We start from the raw sequence: 27,630 nt of genomic DNA on the forward strand, positions 1-27,630 counted from the left end.
GAGATCCATGCACAGCCCATGGATCCACAGGGGATGCAGAGATCTATGCACAGCCCATGGATCCATGGGGGATGCAGAGATCCACCCAGAGTCTGTGGGGATCCATGGGGGATGCAGAGATCCACCCCCAGCCCGTGGGGGAAGTGCCCATGCCAGAGAGCAGTGGATGCCTGGGGGAGGCTGTGATCCAGTGGGAAATGCAGTGGAGAGAGAGCCCTTGCTTCCAGGCTGGAGCAGCCTGGCCTTGGAGGACTGCACCTCGTGGAACAGTGAGCCACACTGCAGCAGTTTTGGGAAGACTGCTGCTCGTGAGAGTGGACCTCTGTCAGAGAAGTTCACAGAGAACTGTCTCCCATGGGAGGTCTCACAGGGGAGACTCCTCTCCCAGAGCAGTGGAAGAAAATCTCAGTGATGAGATGACCAAAACTCCCATGCCCTGTCTCCCTGCACTGTTGGTGGGAAGGAGGGAGGAGTTGGGGGAAAAAAAAGGTGTTTTAAGGGCTTATTTTCTCATTATCCTCCTCTGACTCTGTTAGCAACGAATTCACTTTGTACCTCTAAGTCAAGCCTATTTTGCCCTTGGAGTGTTTTCTCTCTGTCCTCATCTCAGCTCATGGAGCCTTCATTAAATTTTTCTCTCCTCTGCCAAGCTTTGACAGAGAAGGGTGAATGAGTGACTTTTGTGGGTGTCTGGCATTTGGCCAGTGTCAAACCACGACAGAGGCAAAAGTTGGGAGGAAACAGTTTGCACTGTGCTCATTTCACTGCAGAAGCTTCACATAATTTGCTGGGAAGAGGCCGACTCTGCCATGGCACTGTCCCCGCCACCAGCCTTCATCCACCATCTCAATGTGTGTGATTGTGTCATCAGGATCAAAAGAAATCTCATCATCACCATCTGCAAAAATTGTTAAGAAAAGACAGTCACAATGCAAAGAGAACCCCAGAAAGAGCTGGTTCACATTCTTCCTCCCACCTTCCCCCAGGCAGGAGAAGACAGAACAAGTGCACTGATAACCCCAAGAGTTTACCTCACCCAACCTCCATCCTACAGCACAGATAAAGCAGAGAAAGAGCAAGACCTCACAGATGAAAGATGAAGTTTCTCTGTTCCTGTCCTGCTTTGGGCCAGGACAAGGCTAGTTTTTTGCAGTAGTTGGGAGAGGCCATGGCCAAGACACCGAGGTTATTCTGTACCACCTCATGTCATTGCCAGCGTGGGGGAAAGGGACTCTTGATTACGAGGAACACTGGGTTGAGAAAATGTGGTGGAGGGAAGCCATCCAGTATTGTCTATTGGTGGGTGTTTTTCCATGTGAATAATTTATTTTCTTATCTTTTGTTATTAACATTGTTGCTGTTACTGTTTGCTTTCTTATTGCTGTTTCCAAAATTGTTGTTATCTCAACCTGTGATCTTTGCCTTTTTGTGCCTCCAATTGCAGAGGAGAAGTGATGCATATCTTTTTTACTGGGAGTACTAAACTGGAGGATACTATTCCTACACCATGACATTCCCAAGTCAGATCTCATTCTGCTTCCCAGGAGGAAGCAATTTAAACCACTAAGTCCCAGTCCTTTCCCTGCTGTGGTGAGCCCCCACATCCCTGCGGCACAGCCCTGCAGGGGCTTCCCCCTTCCCCCAGCCCTGAGGGCAGACCCACCTCCTTGGTAATCATAGAGAGCCACTGCGCAGATCCCGGGGCTCTGCCCCTCAGCAGCACTGTCCGTGTTCCCTGCAGGACACACAGATGAGACAGAGGCTGAAGCATCCACACAGTCCTGGTCAGTGCCACCCTCCAGCCCAGCTCTGGGGAAGCACATCAACCCTGTCAGCAAGGAGAGGTGCACCACAGCCCAAAGCAAGGAGTGACTTCCCTCCCTTCTCTCAAGGAGACAGTTGGGTCCTGATCTTTCATACTCCTCTCCCAAGAAAAAGGCTGGGAATAACTCCAACCTCTTAACTTGCCAGCAATGCCAGCCGTGACGGAAGCAGCAACAGCAGCCCATGCAGTTTGCTCCTGTGCTTGGACAAAGGCTACCTGCACTCCTCACACCAGAGACTCCACCAGAGGAGCTCCCAGGAACACCAGCTAAATGAGGAATGGGCTGCACCAGAGGCACCCCCAGGCCCCAGGGCAGCACTTGCCAGGAAACTGCAGCAAGAGTATTGGTCCACATCCAGCTTCTCCCAGGCCTGTGGCAGCCTCCTGCCCAGACCCTGATCCAGCAGATTCCTGCTTCTGGTCCAGCATCCCATGCAGCACATCTGCACCTTAGAGCTGGGCACGAGAGTGGGACACAACCAAGTCTCCATCACCAGGAGCTGCTATCCTGACCACAGTAGACTTCAGGATAAAAATTCCCTCTGCAGTTTGTCCCATACATCCAGTGAAGTTAGTGGACAGGTACAAGCTTCTCAAGACACGGGCTCTTCCATCAGTACTCACCCAGGTGGGGATGGCTCTGTCTGGGCTCCTGAGGAAGGATCACCTCATAGTCTTCACCTCCATCTCCTCCAAAGTCATAGGTGGCATCCAGCTTTCCCAACGGGGCTGGCACCTCCTCATAGTCAGCACCTCCACTGGTGCTGTCACAGTAGTCAGAGGGCTCTGGCAGCTCCTCATAGTCTCCACCAACATCCAAACTTACATTGTAGGTGGGCTGACCCTGGATGGGGACCTTGCACAGCTCTGCATCCAGATCTGCTGGCCTTGGTGGCAAAGTGGGTGGTACTTCTTCATCCTCCCTTTTGGCCTTCTGCTGTGAGGTGGGAAAGTGACTGGAAAGTCACCTGCAAGGCACCCACCACAGGCAGCTCTCCCCTGACTCCCAGCACCTGACACAAGGCAGCCCCTTTACTGCTGCCAGGGCACAAATGGAACACCATCCCCTGCACACCAGGGAAACAGCTGCTCGGGCCGTGCTGAACCAGCAGCTGGGATTGCCCTGGAGACCCTCATGACTCATGTGTCTGAACTCTGCTCATACTTCACCACAGCCCATGGTAGTGCCACTGCACTGACCCGCTCCCAGAGCTTGTGCCATGGGGTCAGCAGTGTCCCATGGGGTCAGGTGCTGCGCAGCATTGGGGAGCCCAATGCTCCCACTCATCCTTCCAAAGCCTCTCCCACCCTGTGGCTGTGCTCCACATCTTCCTGCAGGGCTGCATATAAAGCACAGCTCCTCTCAGGTGCAATCCCCTCTGCCTGCTCCCCTCCCCAGCTCTCCCAGACTGCCTTGGTACCTGTTCTCCTGGTGACACGGGCTGGTCCCCAGCAGCACCCCTGGGTACCCCTGCTGGCACAGCTGGAGGGGCTGCCCCAGTCCCAGTGTGCTCCTTCTCTCTCGGAGTGATTTCCTGGTGGAGAAAAGCCATCAGACTGCTCAGTCCCTCTGAACAATGGCTGTCCACATTCCCAAAAGAGCAACTCAGAATGTTCTCCTCCACCTACAAACCTGCTGCGGGCCTGGGCACTCGCAGGTTGGTGACAACAGTCGGGTAGCCTCGAAGAGGAGCAATGTTGGGGGGGACAGCTCCACTGTTAACACCCCTCTGTCCCCTGAGTGCAGGAACAGCACCAGGGGGAAGGCAGGTAAACACAGGGGCTGGGGGCCATCTCCAGTTTGCTGGGATGCATCCCACATAGACTGCTGGGATAGCAGTGCTGGGGAGCAGTAACCACACTGTTTGCCAGGCACCAGAGACAAAAGAAGCTGAGGCCAGAGCACAGGCTGAGTGCAGGTATGTCCTTGTATGAGTGTTTGGTGTGCTGAAAAGGCAAGTCCAGTGACAGCTGTGAAGCCATTCTGTGGCCTGCATTGGCAGATGCAGGGAAGCAGTTTAGGCAGGAGGTTTCCCTCAAGAGACCAGACAGAAGGACATGGAGCTGCAAGGCTCTGAAGAAAAGTCTGTATCACGAGTCTTGGAGGACACGGCAGGACAGCCCTGGCTCACCTGCTGCTGAGCCAGCCGGTGCTCCCGGGCCTGCCGCCTGGCCCGCTCCTCCTCTGCCTGCCTCCTGCTCTCCTCCTCTGCCGACCTGGCCATGTGCTCAAACCGCGACCGCAGGCTGCTGGTGCCACTGGAGGCTCCTGTGAGGAGACAGCTGATGGACCCAGCCCTACATCTTCCTGCCACCACCCCAAGCATCCAGGAGAAACCCAGACCTCTGTCTCTTCCAGAGAAACTGGCAGTCAGCCAATTTCTTCTGCCCTCCGGCACAGGTTAAACCCCTATCCCACCACAGCACACACCTGCCAGCAGGCTGCCACAGAGGGACTGTGAGGCCCACAGCTTCCTAAGCCCAGGGCTGGTACTCAGGTCTCACCTGCCTCCAGGGGTCTTGTTTTCTCATAGGAGGAGGTGGGAGCTGCCATCTCATCAAAGCCAGCAGCATTCTGCAAGAGGAAGTGAAAGAATTGTTCAGCCCATCGGGCAATGCCAGTGCTGGCTTTGGGTACTGGTGATGGCAAGCTTTGCTCCCGGGTGTGTTTGTCCTCACCTGCACACCTGCCCTGGCCCAGGGGAGGCTGTTGGCTGCAGCCCTCCCTTCTGACCCTTCCCTATCCTGGGGATGTGCCTGTTGCCCCCCCAGCGAAGGACACAGGTGTCCCTGCCCAAGAGATGGTACTGAGAGCTGGAAAGGTGCTGTGGAGCCCAGCAGGGAAGACTGAGCGGTGACACAAGACAGCAGGGCTGGGGACACTCCCTGTACCATGGCAAGGAGCTGGGGGATGCCTGGCCATCTGCCTCTTCCCCAGGCCCAGGGACACTGCACATCCACACCATCACTCCCCGTGGCATGAGGCCTGAAAGCAGCACCTGTGTGCAACACCTGTGGCACCACTGGCTTCAGGAGGGAAGGAGAGAGGCTGAACCGGGAATAGGATTGGTGGGGAGGGTGCAGGAAAAATGAAGTGAGATAGAGAAGGCTTAAGGGTTTACCTGCTTTCATGAGAAAACGATTTCATGCGAAAAGGAATGAGCAGGTAGGACCCACTTCTCAGCCTGACACTTTACAGCAGGTGCTGCCTGCAGGTGTCACAACAGGCTGATGGCTGACTGCAGCCATGGAGCCTGACAGCAGCTCTACTCTCCCTGCAGAAAACACACCTGAGCAGGTAAACCAGCCTGCAGGCTCAGAACCAGCTGTCCACAGGTAACAGCAGAAGCCTGGACATGCTGTGTATATGACAGCATTTTTATTTTGTGTGAGCCTTAGTCTGATACTGAGTGTCCAGAACTTTACAAAAGGGGAGTTCAGGCTGCCTGAGGGTCTGTTATGCTCTGCTCTGGTGCAGTGAATTCAGCATTTCTCCATTCCTGAGGACCAGGCAATCTGACAGTTACTTGCCCAAATAATCCTTATTTTTACCATGTTTATGCTTCAGTATTCTTAAAATGCACAAATTCATGTTCACTTTGAGCTGAACAGGAACTGCTTATCTCCTCTCTGCATCCCGCCTCCCAAAAGACCCACAACCCTTTTACCGAGTCCTCATCTGCTTCTGCATGTTGTTTTTGACCACATACAAGGTGTGCCCTTTGTCAGTGCACCTCCATTTGCTGTTGTTAAATTCAGAGCTAGCTGTAATCTCTTCTGAGGGCAGGACAACACTCCCTCTCTGTTGCAGGCCCAGCCTCCACACGCAGCACGGACAGAACCATGTGGGTGGTTTCAGTGCGTTTGCACCCTCCCCTGCTCCCTCGAGCTCCCGAGGACAGTGATGCTGGTGCTGTACCAGGCACAGCCCTGTGTCCCCAGCAAGGGAAGGAGGTTTCAGGGAAGGCACCGTCACTCCTCTTCCAAATGCCCCAAAGTCCCAGGATCTGCATTTTTTAGATCACACCCACTCGCAGGACCCCTCTGGGGACCAAGCCCTGAAGGGCAGCCTGCCAAGCACAGAACTGATCTCAGTGCCTCACTCCAAGATGTGACTGTAGATGAGGCTTTGCCTGGTGTCAGCCCAAGCAGAAAACCTGAACCAGCAACTTGGTGACCTCTTCTCATGCACAGCAGATTGATCTGTGTCAATCCCATCCCTGCTGGAGTTTGTCAAGGTACGTAGGAAGATTTAGCACCCGAACAGACCATGAGGCACTCCTTGACAGGAGTGAAAAACCTGCAGAGGGTAACAAACAGCAGAGAAGTGAGGAGTGACAGAGAGTGCCATGAGGAATCCTGCATTACAGTCTCCTCAGGCTGCATTCCTCTGCACCCTCTGGTATTTTAGGCTTGGCCAGTTCCTTCCATAGCTGTGCACTGGGTACTGGGATCCCACCTCCACTGGGGGAATCTCTTCTCTTTCAGCTGGGCAAAAAGCAGTGATTACGAGGAAGCAACTGCAGGCTGCAGCAGTCTTACCTTATCCACTCTATCCTTCTGGACCCCATAACGGCCTCCAAACCCCTTGGCATAGTCTGTATGGGAAAAAAAATGTTATTTTATAGTATTTTGTATGCACCTCTGGCTTCAGTATGCTGTGATCAGTGAAATGAGTTTGCATGTGTTATCTCTAGTTAATTCCAGATGTGATGAAACACAGATAAAGCTACGTGCTTTGGACAGTAGCTTTTAGGACTAATCCCTCCCTCCCTTCAGCTGAGGGCACAGGTGAGCAGGGCTGTACCTGCCAACCTGAGCCCAAGGCACCAGGGTGAGGCCAGTCACCCCACCTGACCCTGTTCAGGAAGGTCAAACACGCTGTACACAAGGCACTCCTGGGATCTGCTCTGCCTCATTCCTCTCTGAGAGCTCGTGACTTCAGAGTGTGTCTCGTGTGTGCAAAGAGCAAATCTGGGCGGAACCGGGGCAGGGAGGCTACAATGAGCTCATGGTTAGGAATGTCCCTCACAGACAACGGGAGAGTCTGAAACTCCTGATTGAGGGACCCACACTGCATGTCCCCCACTGATCCAAGCTCCCATCTACTCTGCCCTTGTGCTTTGGGGTTCACTGTGTCTCAGCTGCTCTGCAACGTGCTGGCCACATTCTGTTTCCAGCAGCTGGATCTCTTACTATGAACCACAAGCTCCAGACACAGGTCTGTGTGTGCTCCAAGGAAACTTCTAACACCTCTGGCAATATTGCCTGACCTCTCTGGGATGCGTGGGGCTGCACTTCTTCCTGATGGTCCCAGCCAAGTGCATTCTTGTCCTGACGATCCCTCTGGACCCCAAACTTCCCACCAAAGCCCACAGAATAGTCTTCAGCCACAGGGATCCAGATCAGGGCATGGAAGAGAACATAGAAGGGTGGGAAGGAGACAAGTGGTAGCAGTGTGAGCTCAGGCTGCTCTCACAGGTTTTCCATGCCCAGGACTTAGACATGGAACAAGGCCAGATTTCCCCACCAGTGTTGCAGCAACAGCCCTCCCTCCTCCCTAGGATATGTCACCTGCTATTAGCACCTGCCTGAGCTTCCCCTTCATCCTTCCTTTGGTGAGACGCTGTCCAAGAAATCCCTTTGCCCACAGAACTCTTCTGCTCCTCTTCCTTTAGCCTGAACTCTTTTTAGCAGCCATGCACTGTGCAATGGCTTTCCTCACCTGGCCCTTCCCAACAGCTCCCTGTAGCTCTTCCACCATTCCCATAGTCCTAGTAGGCACAGTCCCCAGCTCCAGCCCTGACACTGCCTGCTCCCCCTCCCCAGCACCCCCAGCCCCTCCAGCTCACCCAGCTCCCTCAGTTTTCCCCAGCTCACCTGGTTGCCGGGGCTCACCTTTCTGAGATTCATGCTTCTCTGCCTGGCTCTTGTAGTCAAATCCCACAGCTGCTTTGTCCACCTTATCCCTTTCCACTCCGTAACAGCCACCAAAGCCCTTGGAGTAATCTGAGGTGGAGCATGGAGTCAAATGCTGCCCCCAGCACGGGCTGGTGAGGAGAGGATAGAGAGCAGGACTGGAGAGGGCCCCAGGGAGAAGGGACAGCAGCAGAGATTATGGAAACCACCACAGAAACTGAAGGGTTGGAGGGGACAGAGTGGATGGTAGGGAGCACCACAGATGAGAGCCCATGGGAATGAGAGCACAAGGCAAACCGGGTCAGGGCACCAGGAGACACAGCAGGCCAGGAGGAAAGAAGAAAACACACATGCCAAGGACAGTGGGAACTGTCACCCACGAAGGCAAAGCCAAGCAGGACTTGGGCACTGACAGCTGGGGCATCAGTCCCTCACCCACCTCCAAAGCCAGGATTTCAGCCTGTGGTCTGCCAGCCTCAGGAAAGGGCTGTGAGTAGAACACAGCCTTGGGAGTACAGGAATGGCAAAAGGGCTTATGTTTGCTATAATGGAATCTCAGCTTCCCCAAGGACACACCTGACGTTGGGGACTGCCACCAAGGCTAAACACCCCTTTCTGCAGACTTGCTCCCACTCTGCTCCCTGGTACAATGGTCATTGTGCAAGAGCACAGCACAGTTGCCCTGTGCCTCTCCTTTTTCCATCTCCAAACCAGTGATCCATTAAAAACTTCAACCATGTTCAGCTGTTTCACAGGACCACCTGGTTATTACTGGCTGCTGATTCCTGAGACATATCAGCCTCCATCCTAACTCCTGGCTGTACAGACTCCTCCTTTCAGACACCTGCCTGCTCAGTCTCTAAATCCTGCCCTTCAGGAGTAAATTGGAGCCACCTCTCCCTGTTCCCTCATGCTATTCTCACAGGTCTCCATTTCATGGGACTGAGTTGAGGCTTCTCCAACAAATTCAGCTGTACCAATCCATGGAGGCTGTGATCTAGAGAAATACGCACAAGAACATTCTGTATTCCAGAATGGGTCTCTGCTTCATGGAAGCTCAGTCACTTAATCTGTAAGTCCTAAAAATTCTTAGACTTATTGTGACTAAACTATTATCCACTTATGGGCCTGTGATGAAATGGATCTTGAAGAGACCTGTTTTCAGTAAACACAGATTTTATGACTGTTACCTTTGTGCTGGAGCTTCCACTATGGACACATTTTTATGAAAAGCAATTCAAACACACTATTTCTGACATTTCCATTTCCTGAGAAATTTCTGTGTTTTCACACAGCCTGATGAATTCCTCTGTCTACAAGAATATGTTAATGGAGCACAACTGCACAACATTCATTATTTTAAGATCAACCAAGAATGCCTCAAACAGTTTTCCTTCTTTTATAGTTTCTTTTTAAATGAACTTGATTCAGTTCATTCCTTGGTAATGCAGTATTCCACACATTTACCTGAAACAGCAACAGACCATGCCTTCTCATCTTCTCTTGGGTGGAGAATATTTAAGATATCCTGAGTTTCAATTCTTGTACAGCTTGTTGAATTATCTGCAGAATTCTGCAGAAGTTTGGATGCTTTGTAGGGTTTTGCTTTCATATCCATTGCTGTGCCTTTTCCTTACAGGGCTGCTTTTCCAGCAGTCACTTCTCAAGTGCTATAGTGCTCAGGCTTCCTCTGGAGCAGTTCTAGGAAGGGCTTTGAGAGGAGAGGGAGCACCAGCCATCCATCGTGGGGTGGGGTGTCTCCTCTGCTCAGCCAGGACGGGCTTTCCACCAAAGCAAAGCACAGAGACAAGCAGGAGGTGCAGGATGAGGGTGGTGACAGGACAGTGGCACATGGGGCCACAAGGGAGATGGACTGGGAACAGGAATCTGAAACAAGAGACAGGAGACTGTGGCACAGCCAAGAGCACGGGACAGTGGGAGCAGAAGAGAAGCTGGGCAAAGGGTCAAGGGGCCACATATGCCCAAGGACTTGCCTTTCTGGGACGAGTGTTTCTCCACCTCGCCCTTGTATTCAAAGCCCAGTGCTGACTGGAACAAGAAGGGGAAGACTGTCAATCATCCTGAGAACCAAGATGGGTCTCAGCCTCCCTCCCCTGGGACCAGGCTGTCACTGGCTCCCTGTCTTGTGCTGCAGCACGCAGGGGCAAACACCACAGCCCCTAGAGAAACAGTGTTCTGCCTGGGTGGGACAGGCCCACCATAGCAACGCACACCAGTCACCTCCTCAGCTGCCCCACACTGTGGGGCCACTACCCTGCACACAGCTGAGCTGTGCTTCAGCGAGACCAGGGCACAGGGCACACCCTGCATGCCCTGAGCTTTGACAACAGCCCCAGGCTGGCACGTGGCAGTGCTCCAGGGGCAGCACAGGCCACAGGTATGGATTTCAGCTGCACTGTCCAACACACCTTGTCGGCTCGGTCCCGCTGGACTCCAAACTTGCCACCAAACCCCTGGGCTGCATCTGTCTGCGAGGAGTGCTTCCCAACATCAGCAACATACTCGTGTCCTACTGCGCACTGAGAGGAGAGACAGTGTGACATGAGCATCCATGGTGGACAGGCAGAGGCACCAGAGCTGCTCCCACACACTGCTGACACGCTCATAGCCACAGGTAACAGGTCCAAGTTGGCTGTGCTGATGGTGCTCAGGCTCTCCACGTGGCCTTTGCCAGCAGCAGCTCTGCTCAGAGGCCTGGGAGGAGCCTCGAGGGCTGTCATCTCACAAACATCCCCACTGCCAGCTCTTTAAGCAATGTGGGATGCCGAATGCCAGCTGCTCTGAAGTGCTGGTGGAGTTGCATGGTGGATAATCACAGGGTAGACAAGAGAAAGTGCAGACAGGCACACGCAGCCGAGAACTCCAGGCAGAGCTCTGGGACCCGTTTCCCACTTCTGTATCTGACAGTGAGGGCCAGCAAACCTGGCCACAGGCCAGGCCAGGAACCTGCCCTCCCTGCTGGAGGTGCTCTGGACAGGAACTGCAGACACTCTATGCCAAAATGGAACAGCTGTGCTCAGACTCTGCTGGACTACAGCGAGAGTGCTTTTGTTCAGCAACTTCTTAGCCTTTGTCTGGTTTCATCAGGATGCTGCAAGTGTTCAGCTTCTGCCCCTGCTACTGAGGAGCGTGTGCAGTTCCTGACTACAACAGCTCTGGCAGAGAGAGCAGGGAATTTTTGAGGACAATCTTTCTCACCCTGCCATCCTGGTATTGTTCAATCCCACAGTGACCACATCTATGGAACTCTACTTTGACCTAATCATCTCATCTCTGAGAAAGAAGCATTAAATGCTGAAAGGTGCAGGAAGAACCATGATAATGATTATCACAAAACATAGACCAGATCTGATGTCTAGGGCTTTATCTTGGGGAGATATGATCTCTGTAATGCAGAATATGAGGAGGGAATTACTATACATTAGTTCTGCAAGCACAAGTAGGGAGGCACCAGATTTAATTGTTATGCAGCAGGCTTGAACAGCCCCAGAAAGTCTTTCACAGCTAAAGGGAGCATTGCAAAGAAGTTGTAGAGACGAGTTACACAAACGAATTGAAACAGATCCTGGAGACAGAGTATGTGCTAGCTGGACATGTGTGAATCTGTGCAGCCATGCAAACTCTCCATACTCTCCCTTCAGGGTCAGGCCAGAAAACAGAGATACCCCCTCCTTTATGAGAAAAGCACTTTTCCACTGAGGCTCAGGGAAGCCTCCCACAGCTGTTACCTTATCCATTCGGTCTCGCTCTGTTCCAAATTTGCCCCCATAACCATAGGATGCCTTGGGGCCAGTCTCCAGCTCCTTCTTCTTGATGACCTCATGTTCCTCAGATACCTTGTTCCTCAGCTGATGGATGCTGGAGACAGAGACAGGGTGGGTGGGTGTGCTATTTCGCAGAGCCATGCAGCTGTGCCCCTGCACCAGCCAGAGCCCAGCAGGACATTCAGGCAGGACCAGCTGCCTGCGCTGGGCTCCCCTGGGTGCCAGCCAAACCCGCAGCCACTGTGCCTGAGGGCACCCGGGGGTCTGGCAAGGGACCAGTGGGCTCAGGGGGACATCCAGCCCCGCTCCAGCAGCTCTGTTCAGGGCTACACCCCGACCTTCTCGGGAGCCCACACCTTCCTTTTTCCTGCAGAGCTGCGCCGGGCTGGCCCGGAAGGAGCTGGCAGCCTTTGCACCGGGGCAGCCCCGTGTGCGGGTGTTCGGCGCCCGAGCCCCTACGGCTGCGGGGCGGAACCCAGCCAAGAGCCGCCGAACGGGGCCCGGAGGCTCCCGGCCCGCCGCAAACCGGCCCGGCTGTGTCCGCGGTGCCGTCCGCTCTCCTCCGCGGGGCCGGGCCCGTTCTGTCCCCGCGGGGTGGCTCCCCCACGCCCCGGTCCCGGTCCCGGTCCCGGTGCCGCCGCACTCACTCGATGTGCCCGGCGCGGCCGGAGCCCTCGATGGTTTTGGCTCCCCAGCGCTGCTCCCGCTCGGAGATGTCGTTCTGCGGACGAACCGCGGCCGTCAGCCCGGCCCGCACGGGGCTCGCTGCGCTCCGCCGGACCAGGCACGGCCCAGGGGTCCCGCACCCCATCCCCGCCGGGCCGGGCCGGGGTGTCCGCCCCACTCCGCAGAGCCGGGATGACACCCGGCATGTGCGGAATTCGCTGTTCGGGAAGACACTCGAGAAACCGCAGTGACCTCAGCCCTCGGGCCTGGCCATCATAGCCTTGTGTTGTAGCTTTGTGGAAGCTCTGAACATATATTTGATAAAGTGAAGCATCAATAAAGTATTTCCTAATATACAATAAAGCTGAAAATATGTATATATGAAATATAATGAAAAAGTTAATAACAAGTCTTATTGTATTCATGCTTACTTTGAATGCTTCCACAAATAGAAGAAATAAAGTAAGCAAAAAAAAAAAAAAATTGACAGTGTAGATTTTTCCTAAAACATTAATAACTTGAAACCATGAAAAATTAATTTCTTACTGGAAATAATTAGGCACGACTACACCTCACAAACACAGGACTCTTGTCCAACAGGAGAGGCTTATTAGGAAAGTAATAGAGAACCAAACAGAAAATGAAAATCATGACCATGTATGAATGCAGAGGGTTCCCCAGGCTGAACCCTTCTGCTCTCTCACCAACTCAACTCAGAGTTGAACTAGATAGAAAACAAGAGTGTAAGAGGCACAGAGCCACACCTGCACAAGTTGACTGTAAACAGAGTAGGATTTTTCATCTGGAAAAAAAGACGAATGAGGGAAATCCTGCATCCTGTACAGTTACAAACAGTGTGGGACAGAGAAAATTTGTTTGCTGTGTCTTGTAACATATGTTGTGGAGAGGACAAGGGAGTTACCCTTGTGACAAGGGGGTTTCTTAAATGAGCAGGTTTATAAAATCCTGCATATTCTGTACTCCTTAAGTGCCATTACTTGTGGTCAGACATGGGGTATGCAATAATGTAGGAAGTTCTGGAGACTAAACCTGGGAGATGTGTCAGAAGTGGCTCAGACAGGTGACCTGACAGTGCCTGCAAGGGGCTGATGGCACTCGGTTGATCCTGCCCTGCCAGCAGTGCTGCAGCCCTGCTGAGCCCCAAGCCCTGCCCCAGCAGCAAGAACTCAGGGCCAGGAGCTCTTCACACCACCAGTATAAGAGTTTCCACACCAGACACTCACCACGAAATCGGGGTCTGTGTCCCAGTCATCTCCCTCAGCCTCCACTTTCACTGACACGTTGTGTCCCACAACTGCTTTCCACATCTGCACAACAAGGACATAATGTCACTCAGGGTGGCCACACATGGCCACAGCTGACTCACACTTGGCTCACACCCAGCCAGAGCAGAACCTGGGCTGGAAGGGGCCCTCACAGGCTACCGGTCCTCACACATCTTCCCTCATATAGCACAGGGCACCCCAAGATAGCTGCTCCTGAGCCCCAGCATGTCTTACAGCAAAACACACAGGGCGTGTAGGTAAACCATGGCCTTCATGCACCCTGACTCTGCAGTAGGAACACACACATTGAAATGTAAATGAATGCTGGCATCCAATTTCCAGATTCTGCTTTTCCAACACACATTAATTTTCTGTGCTGTGGGAGGCTGTTCCCTGAGTTACCCCTGCTATTAGCTCAGTTGCACGTGCCATGGCGTGCTCCAACACCATGACACTGTGCTGCTGGATCTGAGGTGGACTCCTCAAGCCTCTTGTCTGCTTTTCAGCCTTTTAATCCCTGCCCATAGCCTAGAGAAGGATCAGAGCAAGGCTGGACAGTGGTGTGACAGAGCTGGTGCTGTGTGGAGTTCATGTCTGTCACATGGAGAAAATGGGAAATGGGGCTAAAAGCACTAAAGATGTAGGACTAAACTGGCTGAGGCTGTGGTGGAACTGCTCCTTCAGGCTTGGAGGAAGTGATGGGCCCAGGAAGAGGAAGTTAAAAGTAATGTGAAATCTAAAACTGCTGCATTTCATTTTCAAGGTGACCATGAAATAAACAGGATGAAAAAGCCCCCTCAAAACAACTGAGTTTTTCCAAAATGAGAGACAGAGAGAAAATATTAGTTTGCTACCCCTACAACCCAGAGCAATCACCCTCATCAGAGCCCCATCCCTTCCTATCCCATCCTTTTTTTCTGCCTGCAGTGTTGAGGAACTGCAAGTTCTCTGTGTCACCCAAAGCAGCTTTATCATGGGGCAGAGAGAAAGATGGAAGAGAATGTGCAGGAAAGACTGAGCTGAGCCCTGTTCTCCATCACACCAAACTGTAACCAAATCAGCAGGAAGGAAGAGAGCTCCTGTGTGCTGAATCTTCAGTTAACAGCAGCTTTTACCACGTGCTGCTCAGCTGTGCTAACCCCTCACTCCCATGGCTGCGTGGAAGTCTCAGACAGCCCTGAGCTCTTGGGGCAGTTGCCCTCTGTGAAAGCAAAATGTTTATGCTGAATCATTAATAATTCTCTGTTTATGCTAAGTAATTAACTGTCCCACATCAAAAGCTGCTTAAGTGAATAACCTTCTGGTTTAGTGCACTGCTCAGTTTCGAGCTGTCCTTTCTAGAGAACCAGCACTGTAAGATCAGGGAGCGAAGAGAACAGAAACCAAGAGAACAGCAATGATGATTCTTCCTTTTGTTAAACAAAGGCCAGGTAGTCAGCTAAGAGAGAAGATGAAGGGCTAAGGCAGATACACAGTGAAGACCTGGTTTCAGGCCTTCTCCAGGTGCCTCAGGACCATAGCCAGTCTGTGACATTGCTCACTGACAGCAATCCAGTGCCAAACTGGATACAGTTAATTGCGGTTAGAAGCAGGGGATGTGTAAAGGCTCATGTGGACAACACAGCCCCTTCTAACACCTTTCTTCTCCTTTCCCCCTCTCTCATTTATTGGCATCTCTCATGCCGAAGATTTTTAAAGTTTGTTGCTCATTTTCGTAAAGCATAAACCAGCAATAATAACCAGCTATCACAGGGCTGCTCATCATCAGGACAGCTGATTTGAGCTCAGATAAGATGGTTGAATGACCTTTTAACCAGCAGTTTTAAATACTGGTGTAAATGGTTCTTGACCACCCATTCTCCAAAGCCAGCTGCCAAGCATTGTGGGAGCCATGACAAACCACAGGCTGTAATCGCATCACGAGGCTCTGGACACTGTCCGTATGAGAAATATCAGCCGGGGTAGCATCTCAACCCTTTCTTGTCCCATTTTCCCCTGGGAAAACATCCACTACAGCACAAATACAGGCTACCACACAGCACAGTCGTGCTGGTAGATTTGGTAATGTCGTTCTTTAGAGCCTTAAACACAAGAACCACAATGATGACAGGACAATAGCCTGAGAAGCAAATCTCGAGTATTGTCCACTTAAACATGCTTGTTCAGGAAAGAGTTCTCTTTGCCCACCAAAAACTACACTTTTTTTGTAGTTATTTCTCACTTTCCACTCCCAAAACCCCCTCAAGTTTCTTACCTTTAAAGGCTCACCAGTTCCTGCTGGCAAACTTGCTGCTTTTTGCTCAGGCACCTGCTGCCAGTGACAGCTTTGGGCCTGTGTCTGCTCTGAGTTCCTGTTTTAACTTCAGCTCTTTTCACTTCCTGCATCCCAGCCCCCAGCTCTGCTCAAGTCGTGAGTGCCAGAGCTGGCCCCAGTGCTGCAGTTCCCCTGCAGGTTGCCTCTGTCCTGAGACACTGATGCAGTGCAGACAGAGTTCCCCCATCAGCACACTGGAGACCATCAGGTCCCAGCACACCTTGTGTTTTAAAGAAGACTCACATGGGTATAAAAACAAAAGTTCTGGTGGAGGCACAAATCCTGGAGCCAGGTCTTGAGCATGCCTTTTACTTTTGATATCTCTCCCCATTACTTGGAGGATTGATAACACTTAACTGTGCTCCTGAACCTTTTCCCATTGTGCCCAGGGCCCTGAAAACTCCTTTGATCAAACTTGGGCTTCTTGTTGCAACATCACCAGTACCCCCATGAGAGAACCAGAGTGGGCACAGTCCAAAGGCTGCACTGAACTGAAGTCAGTTGTCTGGTGACATTGTGTCTTGGGCTCCTGGGAGGCAGCAAACATTCCTGGAAAGAGTCTAGCACATGGGTGCTTTCAGTGTGCTCAGGAGCAACTTACCTGTGATTGCACCCATGCTGTTTCTCCTCAGCACTGGCCTTAATGCAGCTCTCATTATCAGGGGTGGATTGATCTGCCCTCGGCGAGGGCACCTGTGCAGGCTCCTTGCACCTCATCATGAGCTTTGTCTGCCATTCCCAGATCCTCACACCTGTCCTGTAAAGGGAGCTGAGAGGATTGGGAGGGTTCCCCTTAGAGCTCCATGCAGTAACTTGTATCCACTCCTCCCTACCCCTGATGTTGCCTTCCTCCCGGCACATAACCAGACCTGTCCCAGCCTCAGTGGTGGTGCTGAATTGGTGTGAGTGTCCGAGGATGACACAGCACAGCTTCGTTGGCTGACCTTCCTTCTCAGCCTTTATTGAAGATAGATCAGAAATCAAGGCAGGACAGCTCCACTGGAGAAGAAACAAAATGTTGAAATGTTTGAGACAGGAACCATCAGCTGAATGGCCCCGTCTTTCATCAGGTCAAACCACAAAGCTGTTCAGTCAGACTACGCTTAGCAGACCAGGAGATCCTTTTGTGGTTTTATTCCTATATTTAATCTAAGCTATACCTGTTCTATCTGGAGGTATAAAACATTTAAATGTATCTGAGGCATCAGAATCATGCCTTTAGTTCGGGGAAAAAAAATGCATGGACTTTAAGGAAACATACTTTGCTTATAATCCTTGCTCCTGTTAAACACAGTGGAAACGTTATCTACAGCCTTACAACATCCCCAATGCTGGCTTTTGTTCCAACGGTGGTCGGGGACTGTAGTAGTGACTATGAACAAGGATACCTGTTTTTGGCTGCAGAAAGTTGGGACAGTTGAACTGTCCCATCTGAATGACCAGCACATTCTAGCTCACTGTTGCCAACTTCTGTATCTGTCCTGGGGTTACACAACACTAACAAGGTGCAGTGTTCAGGCAAATGTGGAAAAACAAACTCAAGCAGGTATTGTTTTACTGGAATTGCTTTCATGATGCATGCAATGGTCTGGGTTGGAAGGGATCTTAAAATCATTAGTTCCACCCACCCCTGACATGAGACATTGCCTATTCAAGTGCTATTTCCTTATTCTGTCAGCTGAAAAAGGCTGAGCAAGAGGTGGGATAGGGAAAAAAGGTCATGACCTAGGCATTCACATTGTATAAAGAAACAGCTTCTGCAACCATCCCACAAGGCAGTGCACACAAAGGAGACCTGCAGTCCCACCGTGTCCCACACAAGGTGTGCTGATACAGCAGCACTACACTCTCCACTTGCAGAGTTACATGGCAATGTTACACAAACTCCATCTGAAAAATAAACTTTATTATACATACAGGAGCTCATACCCCAGGAAACTATAGACAAACTATTTGGTCACTGAATTTGACATAGTTAGAGGAAGTTCACACTGATAATCACAGACAGTCCACAGAGGATATCTAGTGCCAGTGCTCTGGACCTGCCAGAGATCCAGCTCTTTTAGCTACCGGTGAAATCAATCCACCCTCAAACAGGCTTTCTGCACCGGCTACAGCAGCTTAGTTTACCAGCAATATCAAAAGAACTACCTCTTTCCCATGGGAAAAATGTGACTGTTAATGCTCTACTAAGAGGCAGATAGGATTCTCCTGGCCAGTACTCTGAATGAAACAACCACTCAGGATCTGACAGCGAACGCGACAACTTCCTTTGCATTCAACATTCTCCATTTGGAAGAGGACAGTCTCAAATTCAGGAGGTTTTTAGAAAATATATGGAAATATATCCATATTTCTATTATATATCCGTATTTCCATATATCGTCAAAGATTCAGTTCATTTGCATCATTTGATTTGGGTCCAAACATGGCCAAACACCAGCACCAGCTTTCTACACCAGAGGGTTCTAAAATCAGGTTTTAGAACTCTGGTTCCTTCCTCAGCACAAGGGAGAGAGTTTATTTCTGGAGTTTCTGCCTTTGCTTTGGGCCCAAACAGCACATTATGGACCCCTTCAACACAGCCTGTGCATCTCGTGATGAGTATTTAGTGGATGAGAAGGCAGGAGCAGGGCTGCTCTACTAGAGGTAAGGCAGCACCTTCCATCATAAGAGGTGCACAAATGCTATAAATAGGAGGATTTTTAACTTACGAGCTAAAAGGTTTCATGTTTCCTATTCCTTTTAAATAACTAAATTACTGGCATTATTTTACAGGCTTGTCAGGGCAGACATATGACTGATTTTAAATGGAATGCTCACCAGGGCAAAATATATTAATTTTGGCCATTCTTCAACAGGAGATGCAACTGAGCGGGAAACATGATTTTAAAATTCACATTCCTTAAAGTGCCCATAACTTCCTTAGGATATGCATTTCAGACAGCTCTGAGCCATGGAGCAAATCTAAGGGGTGGAAGAAAGGGAAGACAATTCCTTTACATCCAGCTACAGTGTTCCCCCAACCCCACTCATGGATTCAGCCTAAGAGGGGAAGATTGTGCAGTTTTAGAAGTGCTGAAGTACTGCAGCAACTCAAGAGTATTTTTCTTATTCCTACTGCAGCACAATACTATCTAAAATGAGTGGTACTGCTTCCAGGAACAGATGCTGTCCTTGAGGCTTGCTGCACAGCTCTGGCTCAGAAAACGAACCACTCACGTAGAAACACTGAGGGAAGGGCAGATCTCCTGGGAGCAGCTCCCCAGCACCAGCACTGACAGCAGGTGCTGGGTACAGCTGCTGCTTCAGGGCCGGTTTGGGAAAGGCTGCAGCTGGGGCAAGTGCTGCCCTTCTTTGAGGGCGTGCAGGCCCTCAGCATGCAGAGGGCTGAGGCTCGAGGAAAACCTGTCACTCCTGCTCACAGATGGCCTGTGAAGCACAGGAAGAGCAGGACATGGAGAGCAAGCAGATACGTGGCCACTAGCAGTGGCAAGTGGGCTCGGGAGCGGAAGAGAGAGCGTAACAGGCGTCGTAGTCCAGGAGTACTCCGGGTCTGGAAGAGTAAAGAAAGACCAGTCACTACAAGGAATGGCTGTGGCCCCAGCTGCCTTCATCCAGAGCTCTCCAGACCATGGAGATAAGTTTGCTTAAGCTAATGAGTATAAACCTTCCCCAAATTGCTCCGCTGTCAGATCCTAGCACTAGGGCAATCCTCATGAAATGTTCCCCTTCCCCTGCTCTCTGCAAGGCTGTCCATGAACCAGCCCCACCCGATTTTGTTTCCAGCATGGTGAGAGCAGAAAAACTACACAGTCCCTGACCAATTTACATGTGTCTACAGAGGAACTTAAGTGCTGTAGGTTCAGAGTTTCTTGAGTCAGCTGGGGCTCACATAATTGACAGCTGTGAATGTTAAATTCTTACTCTGCTGGAATTATTATCCATGGAGTCGATCAGCAAGGACTGCTCATGACCTGGAGTCATATCAATGCTGGCACTTAAGGAAGATGACCACTCACTTGACTGCAACCTGTCACAACAAATATGAAATTAAATTCAGTTTTTTATTATGATGTCCCAAATCAACACTGTAATCAAGCTTAGGAAAGAAGGTATTTCTTAAAAAAGGAATCAATCCCTGCAAGGAAGTCCTGGCTTCACTTGCCAAGAGCTGGTTCCATTTGAACAGGTGTCATGCCTCCTGAGCTCACATTGAGCAAAAGAACAGGGTGGCCTAGCTAGCAGGAGTCCTTCTTCCTTTCAAGTGAAATTTTATATTGTGAAAGCCAGGGCAGATGACCTGAATGCTTTAAATTCTATGAAATTATTTTGGAAGCCAGCTCTGGCTGTAATAGTGCTGGTTCTTCCTATTTTCTAGTGACAGAGGCAGCAATCACATCCTGGGGCTATGGTTCATTAGTGAGATCAGCTGCAGGAGATTTTTATAGATGTTAATGCCAGAAGGAGCTAGAGCTGTCCAAACCTTGTAGCTATTACCAGGGAACCTCATCCAGAATTCTTCCATACAGACCATTATTTTTTTGCTAAATCAGCAAGTGTGTCAGAAGAAAGGCATTGTTTTCATGTAAAAGACTCCCCTAGTCCATAACTCCAGTTGTTTGAACTACCAGGAAATGCACAGCACATGTGCCTACAATCAGGTCATGTGCTAAAACCCCCTCCATAGTCAATGAAGAGAATCAAGCATTTTGAACCTGCTGCCCACTGCACCCTAATCCCAACATCTAGTCCAGATCAGCACCTTTGCTCTGCTGACTCTCAGGGTATCCGTGTAGTGCCCTGAGATAGGCAGAGCCCTGTGCAGTGCAGACCCCACTACTGGATACTGGGCATGGGGCAGGACAGGGGGCTAGGCTGAAGCTAAGCCTGGGAAAGGTGGACAAAAGTCCTTTCTCCTAAGTGTTTGTTTCTCAATAACCAAATTAATGAAAAGTTGATGTTAATTGGCAATACATTAAAAATTCTTCAAGTCAAAACTGCTTTAGGCATGACAGACAGGTGCTTACTGAGCAGACAAATCCCCTGGAAGCATGAGAAGTCCTCTTCAGCATGCACCCAATTCTCAGTCTCCAAATTATATTTTCCAGTACTTAATTTAACTAATTGAGAAAGTTGGCATCTAGTTTCTAGACAGAACTTGCCTTAATGTCTAATAATCTGTCTCATCATATCTGCCTACAATTGAAGGAACGGTTGCCCAGGGAGGTTGTGAAGTCTTCCTCTTTGGAGACACTCAACAGCCATCTGGACATGGTCCTGGGCAACTGGGTCTAGGCCAAGCAGGAGGCTGGGCCAGATGGTCTTTGGAGGCCCCTCAACTTCAACCCCTTTGGACCCCCAACCTCAACCTTTCTGTGATTCTGTGACAGACATGGTAGTTGTTGCTGTGCCACCAGTGCCATTTGAAAGAAGGATGTGATGAAGTGCATATGAAAAACAGAGCTAGAACCAGCACACTTCTGTGGTGATAGTGTTTGTTTGCTCAAGCTGCCTCACCTCCTGATCTGATCCTGTGCTGCAAAAAGCGCCTCCTCTGCAGCAAGACGACGGTCCCGTTCTTCCTCCAGCTGCTCCTCCAAATACCTAATATCCTGCTGTGTGCTGCTATGTAAATGTTCTGTTTCAGACAACCTGTCAGAAAATAACAAAGCATATGCCAAAAAAGGCCCAAATCATGGATCACTGTGTTTCTATTCTATTCACTAATGCAGTGTGTGAACAGACTGAAATTACTTCCCAGCTCACACAGGAGATTAGTCATCTTTACTATATATAAACTATTTGGAAAACTTGAGAGAAGATAAATCTTTTGAAGCTTCTGTTTCACATCAGGAAGGAGTTCCTTGCCTCTGTCACCATGGCTCTGCCTTCTGAAAATTATTTTGAAAGGGTTTGAGGAATCATGTGGTAGATCTTAGTTTCAGAAGGTTACAAGGAATCCTGTGCTACATCTCAATTCCAGACACACTCTCAGGCTACAGTCTTGAGACCAGGACCATTGATATACTTCAGCAGCTACTGAGGACGCAGCCTACCAGATACAAGATGCTGCTTTGGCTGGCATTGCTGCTGTATGTTATCCTTGTGGTTTTTTGAAGCTCTAATCCAAAGAGATAACTAATGACAGCTAATAAGTGCATACAGCAGTTCCTCCAAGTCCACAAGATCCTAGCATGGGACTGAGTTTTCCCAAAACACTGGTGGCAGAGTAAAAGCATCAGGCTCATCACTAGCCTCAAGGCCTCCATCAGGACCAACATCCAAACCCCTGTTTTCTCAGACTTTCTTTACCTCAGCTGCAGCTCCTGCAGTTCAGGTGTGTAAGTGCCTCTCTGCGCCTCATTCTTTTCTTGGGGTGCTCCTGGGGCAGCGTCTGTTGCAAACAGCTCCTGAAAGAACACAGGAATGTAGTGCAAACTGCACTGAATGAAGAGGACACACAGCCATTACAATGCTGGACAGTCTGCAGAGCCACTTGAAATGAGCTTTTCCCCGCTGTGCAGCAAGCCTAGCCCCCTTACCATGCTCTTGTCTGCAGCCTGCAGCTCCTGGAGCTGTCTTTTGAGCACTAGACAGCGGTTCAGGACCTCACTGTAGTGCTGATGGCTCACACAGGGGCTCCGACTGCTCCCTCGGAGCTGGAGGGAGAGGGCATTTTTCTCCTCAAAGGCCTGAGATAGCTGAGAAGAGAACACAACCGGCAAGCAAAGAAATTGATTTTGTGAAAGCAAAATTGTTCTCTGTCTAGCTGAGGGTAAGAGTTCTCTTGAGAACACATAATTGCCACGCTGCCCATCGCTAATGTCAAAAGACCAGTGACAATCTCCGAGAGTAGCTTGTGGCAAAGGTTTCTGGAACAGGGAGTCTCAAAACATCAAAGAGACGTACAGAATACTACATGTCCAGAACAAGATTTCTAAAGTGCTGATACTGACCTAAACCTTTCAGAAATATCATCAGTAAATTATTATTTTATATTCTCACTTTGTCCTTGAACACAGCTCTCTTTCTGAAGATTGATAAATTCCGGGTCTTCCATTTCAGTGTGGGAACTGACTGATTGTGATTCTGCACTGAAATGCAGGAAGTGTTTCAAGCTGGCAGGCAGAAGTGAAGATGACAAGCTTGCCTTCCCAAGGAGGGACTTCCTTCAGCAGCCCAGAAAGCAGGAGGCTAGAAAGTGCTCCTGACAATAGACATGGAACCTGTAAACAACTTTCTTCATATGGTCTCGCTCTCTGGTCCCTTTGTCTGGCCTTCATCTCCCCCATCCAACTTCTTTCTCCCACTGTCCCCTCCATCTGTCCTCTCTCCTCCCCTCTCCCTTTCTGTCATCTCTTTTTTTTCCTCCCCTGCCTTCTTCCCTCCTCCTTTCTCCCTCTGGTCACCTGGGAAAAAGGGCACTAAATGGCAGTGGCAGAAAAGCTGCTGGTTCAGACCCTGTCACTGAGCCTGCTGGATGGGATCTGCCTGGGGCCTGGATATCGTTCTGGTGCATAAAGAACAGCTGTCCCACTCATGGCTTCTCTCTGCAGTGCTCTGGCTCTCACAGCTGCTCACTGAGGGAGAGCAGTGTGGGACATGGAGGATGGGCTCTGCTGCTGTGCCAGCGCTGTGCAGCAGCAGCGAATCCATCACTGTGATTCTAACACTGCTTTTCTGAGAGATGTATTTCTGATTTTGTGTTACTTCATTGAATGCCTGCAAGGACAGATTAATTCCTGCTTCCTGAGCCATATTCCAGCCAAACCCTCCCCACATTCCTTGTCCCTGACTGCAAGCAAGTATAAGACATGTATCAGTACCTTGCTGTTTAACTGCTGAATTCTGAGCTCTTTCTGGTGCAGTTCTTTCAGACTGTCATTTAGCTGGGCCTGGAGGTGTTTCATCTCTGCTTCTAGGCTTGAAAAGTCCCCTTTCAGGACTTCTGGAGAAATCTGCCAAGGAAAGAACAATGAAAAATATACTGCACATATGACAACTCGCTCTTGTGTTTCTCCTCTCTTTTCAGTATTCCAAGGTCAAACCTAACATTATTCCTAGACCTGGAACTTGATCTGCTCAGGCAAAAGAGCAAATGGGGAATAAACAGAAATATCCTAAAAGCCATCTGAAAATACAAACAGTCAGGAAAGATTACCAAACTTGTACATATGATGGGTCCTGCTCAAAAAATGTCTTAAAGCTGTTTGCAACACAGGAAGAAAAAAAAAAGGCACATGAATGAGAAAAGAAAAAACAAACAAAAACCTAAAGCAATGTCCACACTGCTCTAATCAACAAAGACGAGAGGGCCAGCACTGAAGAATCCTCCTGGAAAGCATCACATGAACATTGTTCAAGCTTTTTCTTTGCATATATGCATGGGTGTATCAAAGGGATAAAGGAGATTTGCTACCCCCTCCACTGACATAAACCACTGGGGCATTGCAGACATGGCTGGGAGAGTTCTGTCTTGGCTCTGATGCACTGCACTGTGCATGCAGCCTTCCCTAGGCAAGCAAAATACCAAACACATTCCACTCCACCTTTAGGACTGTATACAGGGGGAATAAGAGAGCAAGTGCAGTGTTCAAGCCTCATCCTCTCTGGGCTTGAACCAGGATTGTAGATCCCTGTTACAGTAAAAACAGCAAGAAAAATTCAATAGAAAACTTAAAAATTAAGATCTGACATTAAAATGAGAACTAAGACAGAAAATCTTAGATTCAAAGACAGTGCAAGAGGGCAATTCTAAACCAGCCAGAATACACACCTGAGAAGTTCCATGCTGCTCCAAAGGACCCAAGGTGCCTCAGAAGCCCTGTCTCTTTTACCCTCTTTCTTGAAATACTGGAAACCAGGAACTTAATGAAGAGCACTTAAGGGTATGCCATAATTTCTACAACTTTCAGTGATGCAAGTTAGACTTGTTGGTATTATCTTTGGAGGCCTCACAACCACATCCAACGCTGCAGTCTGCAGGAGCTGGATACAGGCAACACATGCTCTTCTGGCTGAGTTTCAAGCTTCACATTTCCAGTAAAGAATCTGTATCTTTCCACCCACCTTGCTTTGGTGCTGCTCCTCTACGGTTTGAAACTTGCTGAAAGGCAGCCTCATTTCCTGTGTGAGCCTTTGTAAATGGCTCAGCTGCTTGTCCTTCTCTGCAATGGCCATCAGGTACTGCTCCTTCATCCTGCTGCTCTGCTTTTCCCAGGTGGTCTTCTCCTGTCTGCCCAGCATAAACAAGGGAAGTTACTAGTATCACTTATGATGACCAGGTACCCAGCTAAGAATGAGCCAAGGGTGATTCAATCATCACCTCATGCTAGACACGAAGTTTTATAACCAAGCCAAGCCAAAAAAATACACTTAAGTACAGGAACCTTAAAAGCAGGTTTAAGGAAGTTTTCTGTATTTGGTTGAACCCTTTGGATTATTCCATGCTGTCGCAGGGTGACTTTTTCACACTTTATGTGTTCCTGCACATTGTTTTGATCTCACTGTACAGAGTTTTGTCAAGGAAATTACTGGCAATGCCACTTGTCCCCATAATAATTTCTCTGCACAGTCATATGTACACCAGAGCCACAGTACTGATCACACCACATCAACCTGAGGCCATCACTCCATGTACAGTGTAAAAGCTGCACAGGAAATAAACCTCCTGTTCTTTTGTCAGGATAAATAAAATTTGTAAGATGCTTCAAACTTTACAAGATTTGAAGTGTTAATTTGAGGGTCAGATTGGGAGTAGGGGGGAGGGAGAGAACTACAAGTTTTTATATCACTCTGGACAAAGATAAGCCATAGACCTTTCCACAAAGAAAATCCCACCCTTTTCATTCAAGCCTCAGGCATTCTTAAATGGATCTTTGAAATATCTGAAAGCATTTCCCCCTGTTTTCAGAACAGAGCGTATTTGTCTGACTAGTTTTAGTCCAGTTGGAGAAGACAATTTTACTAGACTTGAATTACAGAGTTAAAAAAAAAAAAAACCAAACTAGAAGACATAGAGCAAGTGAAATCAAGGATTTATAATAAAATAAATATAGCTATACAAAAGTAGTATACTCTAAACTATGGTATCAGTGGGATAATAAAGGGTGTTCAGCAGCAGCCTGGAATGGAAAGTACTGTGATCATATACATAAGCTCCAATACAAGAAACAGCCTCAGTTTCCTCTCCAACAGATGATACTGACCACCACTGGATTAAGGAAATAAAAACAAAAACGTCATTGATCTATTTCACACAGGCATCGACCTCCAAGATGCTAGGCTGTAATTCTGAGGCAAAAGCTGGACAAGGGAAACACATGTCGTCTCCTGGCCAGGGCAGAGTGCTCAGTGTCACTTGGCACAGTCCAGGCTGAGCTCAGCATTCCCTCCACCTCTGCCCACAACTGCTCTTTGAGAGAAACAAACACATTTGCAAGCTCGTCAAGGCAGGGAGCAGACAGACAGCTCACCTGAGCTGCTGGAGCTCCTGCTGGTACACAACTCCTTCCTGCCTCAGCTGTTCTTGTAGACGAAGCTGTTTGTCTGCCTCTTGCTCCCACTGCTGCAGCTGTGCCTTTAAGCGATAATTTTCAGCAGCTTCCACCCCGACCAGGATGTATTGCTGCTGCAGATTCTCCAGCTCTCTTATCTGCAATTAAAGAGAAACATCATTGTGTGACAGCTGAGCAAACATCAGGTTTATTACTTAGAACAGTTTAAGAGCATTTCTTACTGTGGAGTCTGGAGGGAGAAAAGGTCACATTCAGATGACAGAGGAACTAAAAACAGAATCATCAAATACAGCAGTGTACTAAAAACTGCTCAGAATAAAAGCCCTCAGACAATTCTACTGGTAATGAGGGCAGTGAGTTTTGAGCCCTCCCATGAAGATGTGAAATACATTAACAAAAAGACCCCAGGCTACAATATTGATTACCTTATTCAGAGGAAAATTAAGTGACACAGAAGGAGCTGGTTAAGCATACCTCCTGAAGTTGGTATTTACTGTAAACGAGGAAACTGATAAGTAAAATCCTTCTGGGTCTCCAGTTCCAGTCAGGCTATAATTAGAAGTACGTTGTTACACATGCATCACTGAAACTGTTTTTGAAGACAGGAAGACATGGCTGATCTGGAGACAGGACAGTGCTCAATGACTGGCAGTGGGACCTGACTGTCAAAGTCTGTCTTCTGACCTGCAACAAGAACTCTGGAACTTGCTGGGCTGCACTGTGTCAGAGACTATACAAACACAGACACATCCAGTGTGCAGGCAAGAATGTCAAAAGGAATCTGCAATGTCTTGTACCTGCCTTGAAAGTCAGCTGCAAAGAGGAGGACGAAACTCAAGCCTTTGTTCTAGTCTCTTTTAGAAATCTAAGGCAAATCAAATGAGCTGACACAGATGTGAACTATGCAGGTTAACAGGGACTTTATTTCCATGATTTCATATTTTAAACCAAGCTAACAGAGAAACCACCCTGGGAAGTTAACAGTGGAATCATAGCCTCCATGCCAGAGAAAATAATACAGATGGCCCACACTGGATCCATGGGGTCTGATGGAGCATGCCCACAAATGCTAAGGTCATTGGGAGGCAACTCTATTACCTTTGAAAGGTCATGGTGACCCAAGAGGTTCCAGAAGACTGGAAGAAAGCAAATGTCATCCCTAGCTACAAGAAGGGCAAGAAAGAAGAATTGTGAACCTGCAGTCTGGTCAGCCTCATCTCCATCCCTGGGAAAGTGAGAGAGAAACTAATTCTGGAAACCGTTTCCAGATACATGAAAAAACAGGTTGGCCTGAGAAACTGTGGAATATTTACCA

At 49.3% G+C, this 27,630-nt stretch overlaps 2 protein-coding genes across 6 annotated transcripts in view; both read right to left on the reverse strand.

The window, feature by feature from the left end:
* Nucleotides 1–366: 366 nt before the first annotated feature.
* Nucleotides 367–16,487, reverse strand: LOC128807061 (hematopoietic lineage cell-specific protein-like). 5 transcript variants are annotated; one of them, XM_053977079.1, is made up of 15 exons: nucleotides 16,397–16,487; nucleotides 13,440–13,523; nucleotides 12,177–12,250; nucleotides 11,494–11,623; nucleotides 10,174–10,284; nucleotides 9,739–9,793; nucleotides 7,724–7,834; nucleotides 7,099–7,209; nucleotides 6,368–6,423; nucleotides 4,331–4,400; nucleotides 3,958–4,094; nucleotides 3,247–3,360; nucleotides 2,450–2,762; nucleotides 1,664–1,735; nucleotides 367–898 (listed from the first exon to the last, which is right to left on the reverse strand). In XM_053977079.1, the coding sequence occupies exons 2-15, from the start codon at nucleotides 13,521–13,523 to the stop codon at nucleotides 762–764; spliced, it is 1,575 nt and encodes a 524-aa protein (XP_053833054.1). In that variant the 5' UTR covers nucleotides 16,397–16,487; the 3' UTR covers nucleotides 367–761. The 5 variants fall into 5 exon arrangements, with proteins under 5 accessions (XP_053833054.1, XP_053833055.1, XP_053833051.1 ...); XM_053977080.1 differs by lacking the exon at nucleotides 16,397–16,487 and adding an exon at nucleotides 15,736–15,793; XM_053977076.1 differs by lacking the exon at nucleotides 16,397–16,487 and having other exon boundaries at nucleotides 2,450–2,759.
* Nucleotides 16,488–17,680: 1,193 nt separating this feature from the next.
* GOLGB1 (golgin B1) overlaps nucleotides 17,681–27,630 on the reverse strand; it is a 39,707-nt gene continuing 29,757 nt past the window's right edge. The window contains exons 17-24 of the mRNA XM_053977054.1: nucleotides 26,274–26,452; nucleotides 24,868–25,033; nucleotides 23,625–23,756; nucleotides 22,341–22,499; nucleotides 22,111–22,208; nucleotides 21,316–21,450; nucleotides 19,723–19,828; nucleotides 17,681–19,351 (exon numbers count right to left, since the gene is read on the reverse strand). Coding sequence (XP_053833029.1) covers nucleotides 19,217–19,351; nucleotides 19,723–19,828; nucleotides 21,316–21,450; nucleotides 22,111–22,208; nucleotides 22,341–22,499; nucleotides 23,625–23,756; nucleotides 24,868–25,033; nucleotides 26,274–26,452 — 1,110 coding nt within the window. The 3' untranslated portion in view covers nucleotides 17,681–19,216. The remainder of the gene's footprint in view (nucleotides 19,352–19,722; nucleotides 19,829–21,315; nucleotides 21,451–22,110; nucleotides 22,209–22,340; nucleotides 22,500–23,624; nucleotides 23,757–24,867; nucleotides 25,034–26,273; nucleotides 26,453–27,630) is intronic.

This window comes from Vidua macroura, chromosome 5, assembly GCF_024509145.1.
Source record: "Vidua macroura isolate BioBank_ID:100142 chromosome 5, ASM2450914v1, whole genome shotgun sequence".
Classification (NCBI taxonomy): Eukaryota; Metazoa; Chordata; class Aves; order Passeriformes; family Viduidae; genus Vidua; species Vidua macroura.

What these genes read in the sequence shown, in the direction of transcription:
- LOC128807061 (XM_053977077.1), bottom strand. Translation starts at nt 12,340, where the DNA reads ATGGGGTGCGGGACCCCTGGGCCGTGCCTGGTCCGGCGGAGCGCAGCG. An exon ending in GGCCGCGCCGGGCACATCGA is followed by an intron (nt 11,624 to 12,176) that starts GTGAGTGCGGCG and finishes CTCTGTCTCCAG; the next exon opens with CATCCATCAGCTGAGGAACA. An exon ending in TCTCTATGATTACCAAGGAG is followed by an intron (nt 899 to 1,663) that starts GTGGGTCTGCCC and finishes CAATTTTTGCAG; the next exon opens with ATGGTGATGATGAGATTTCT.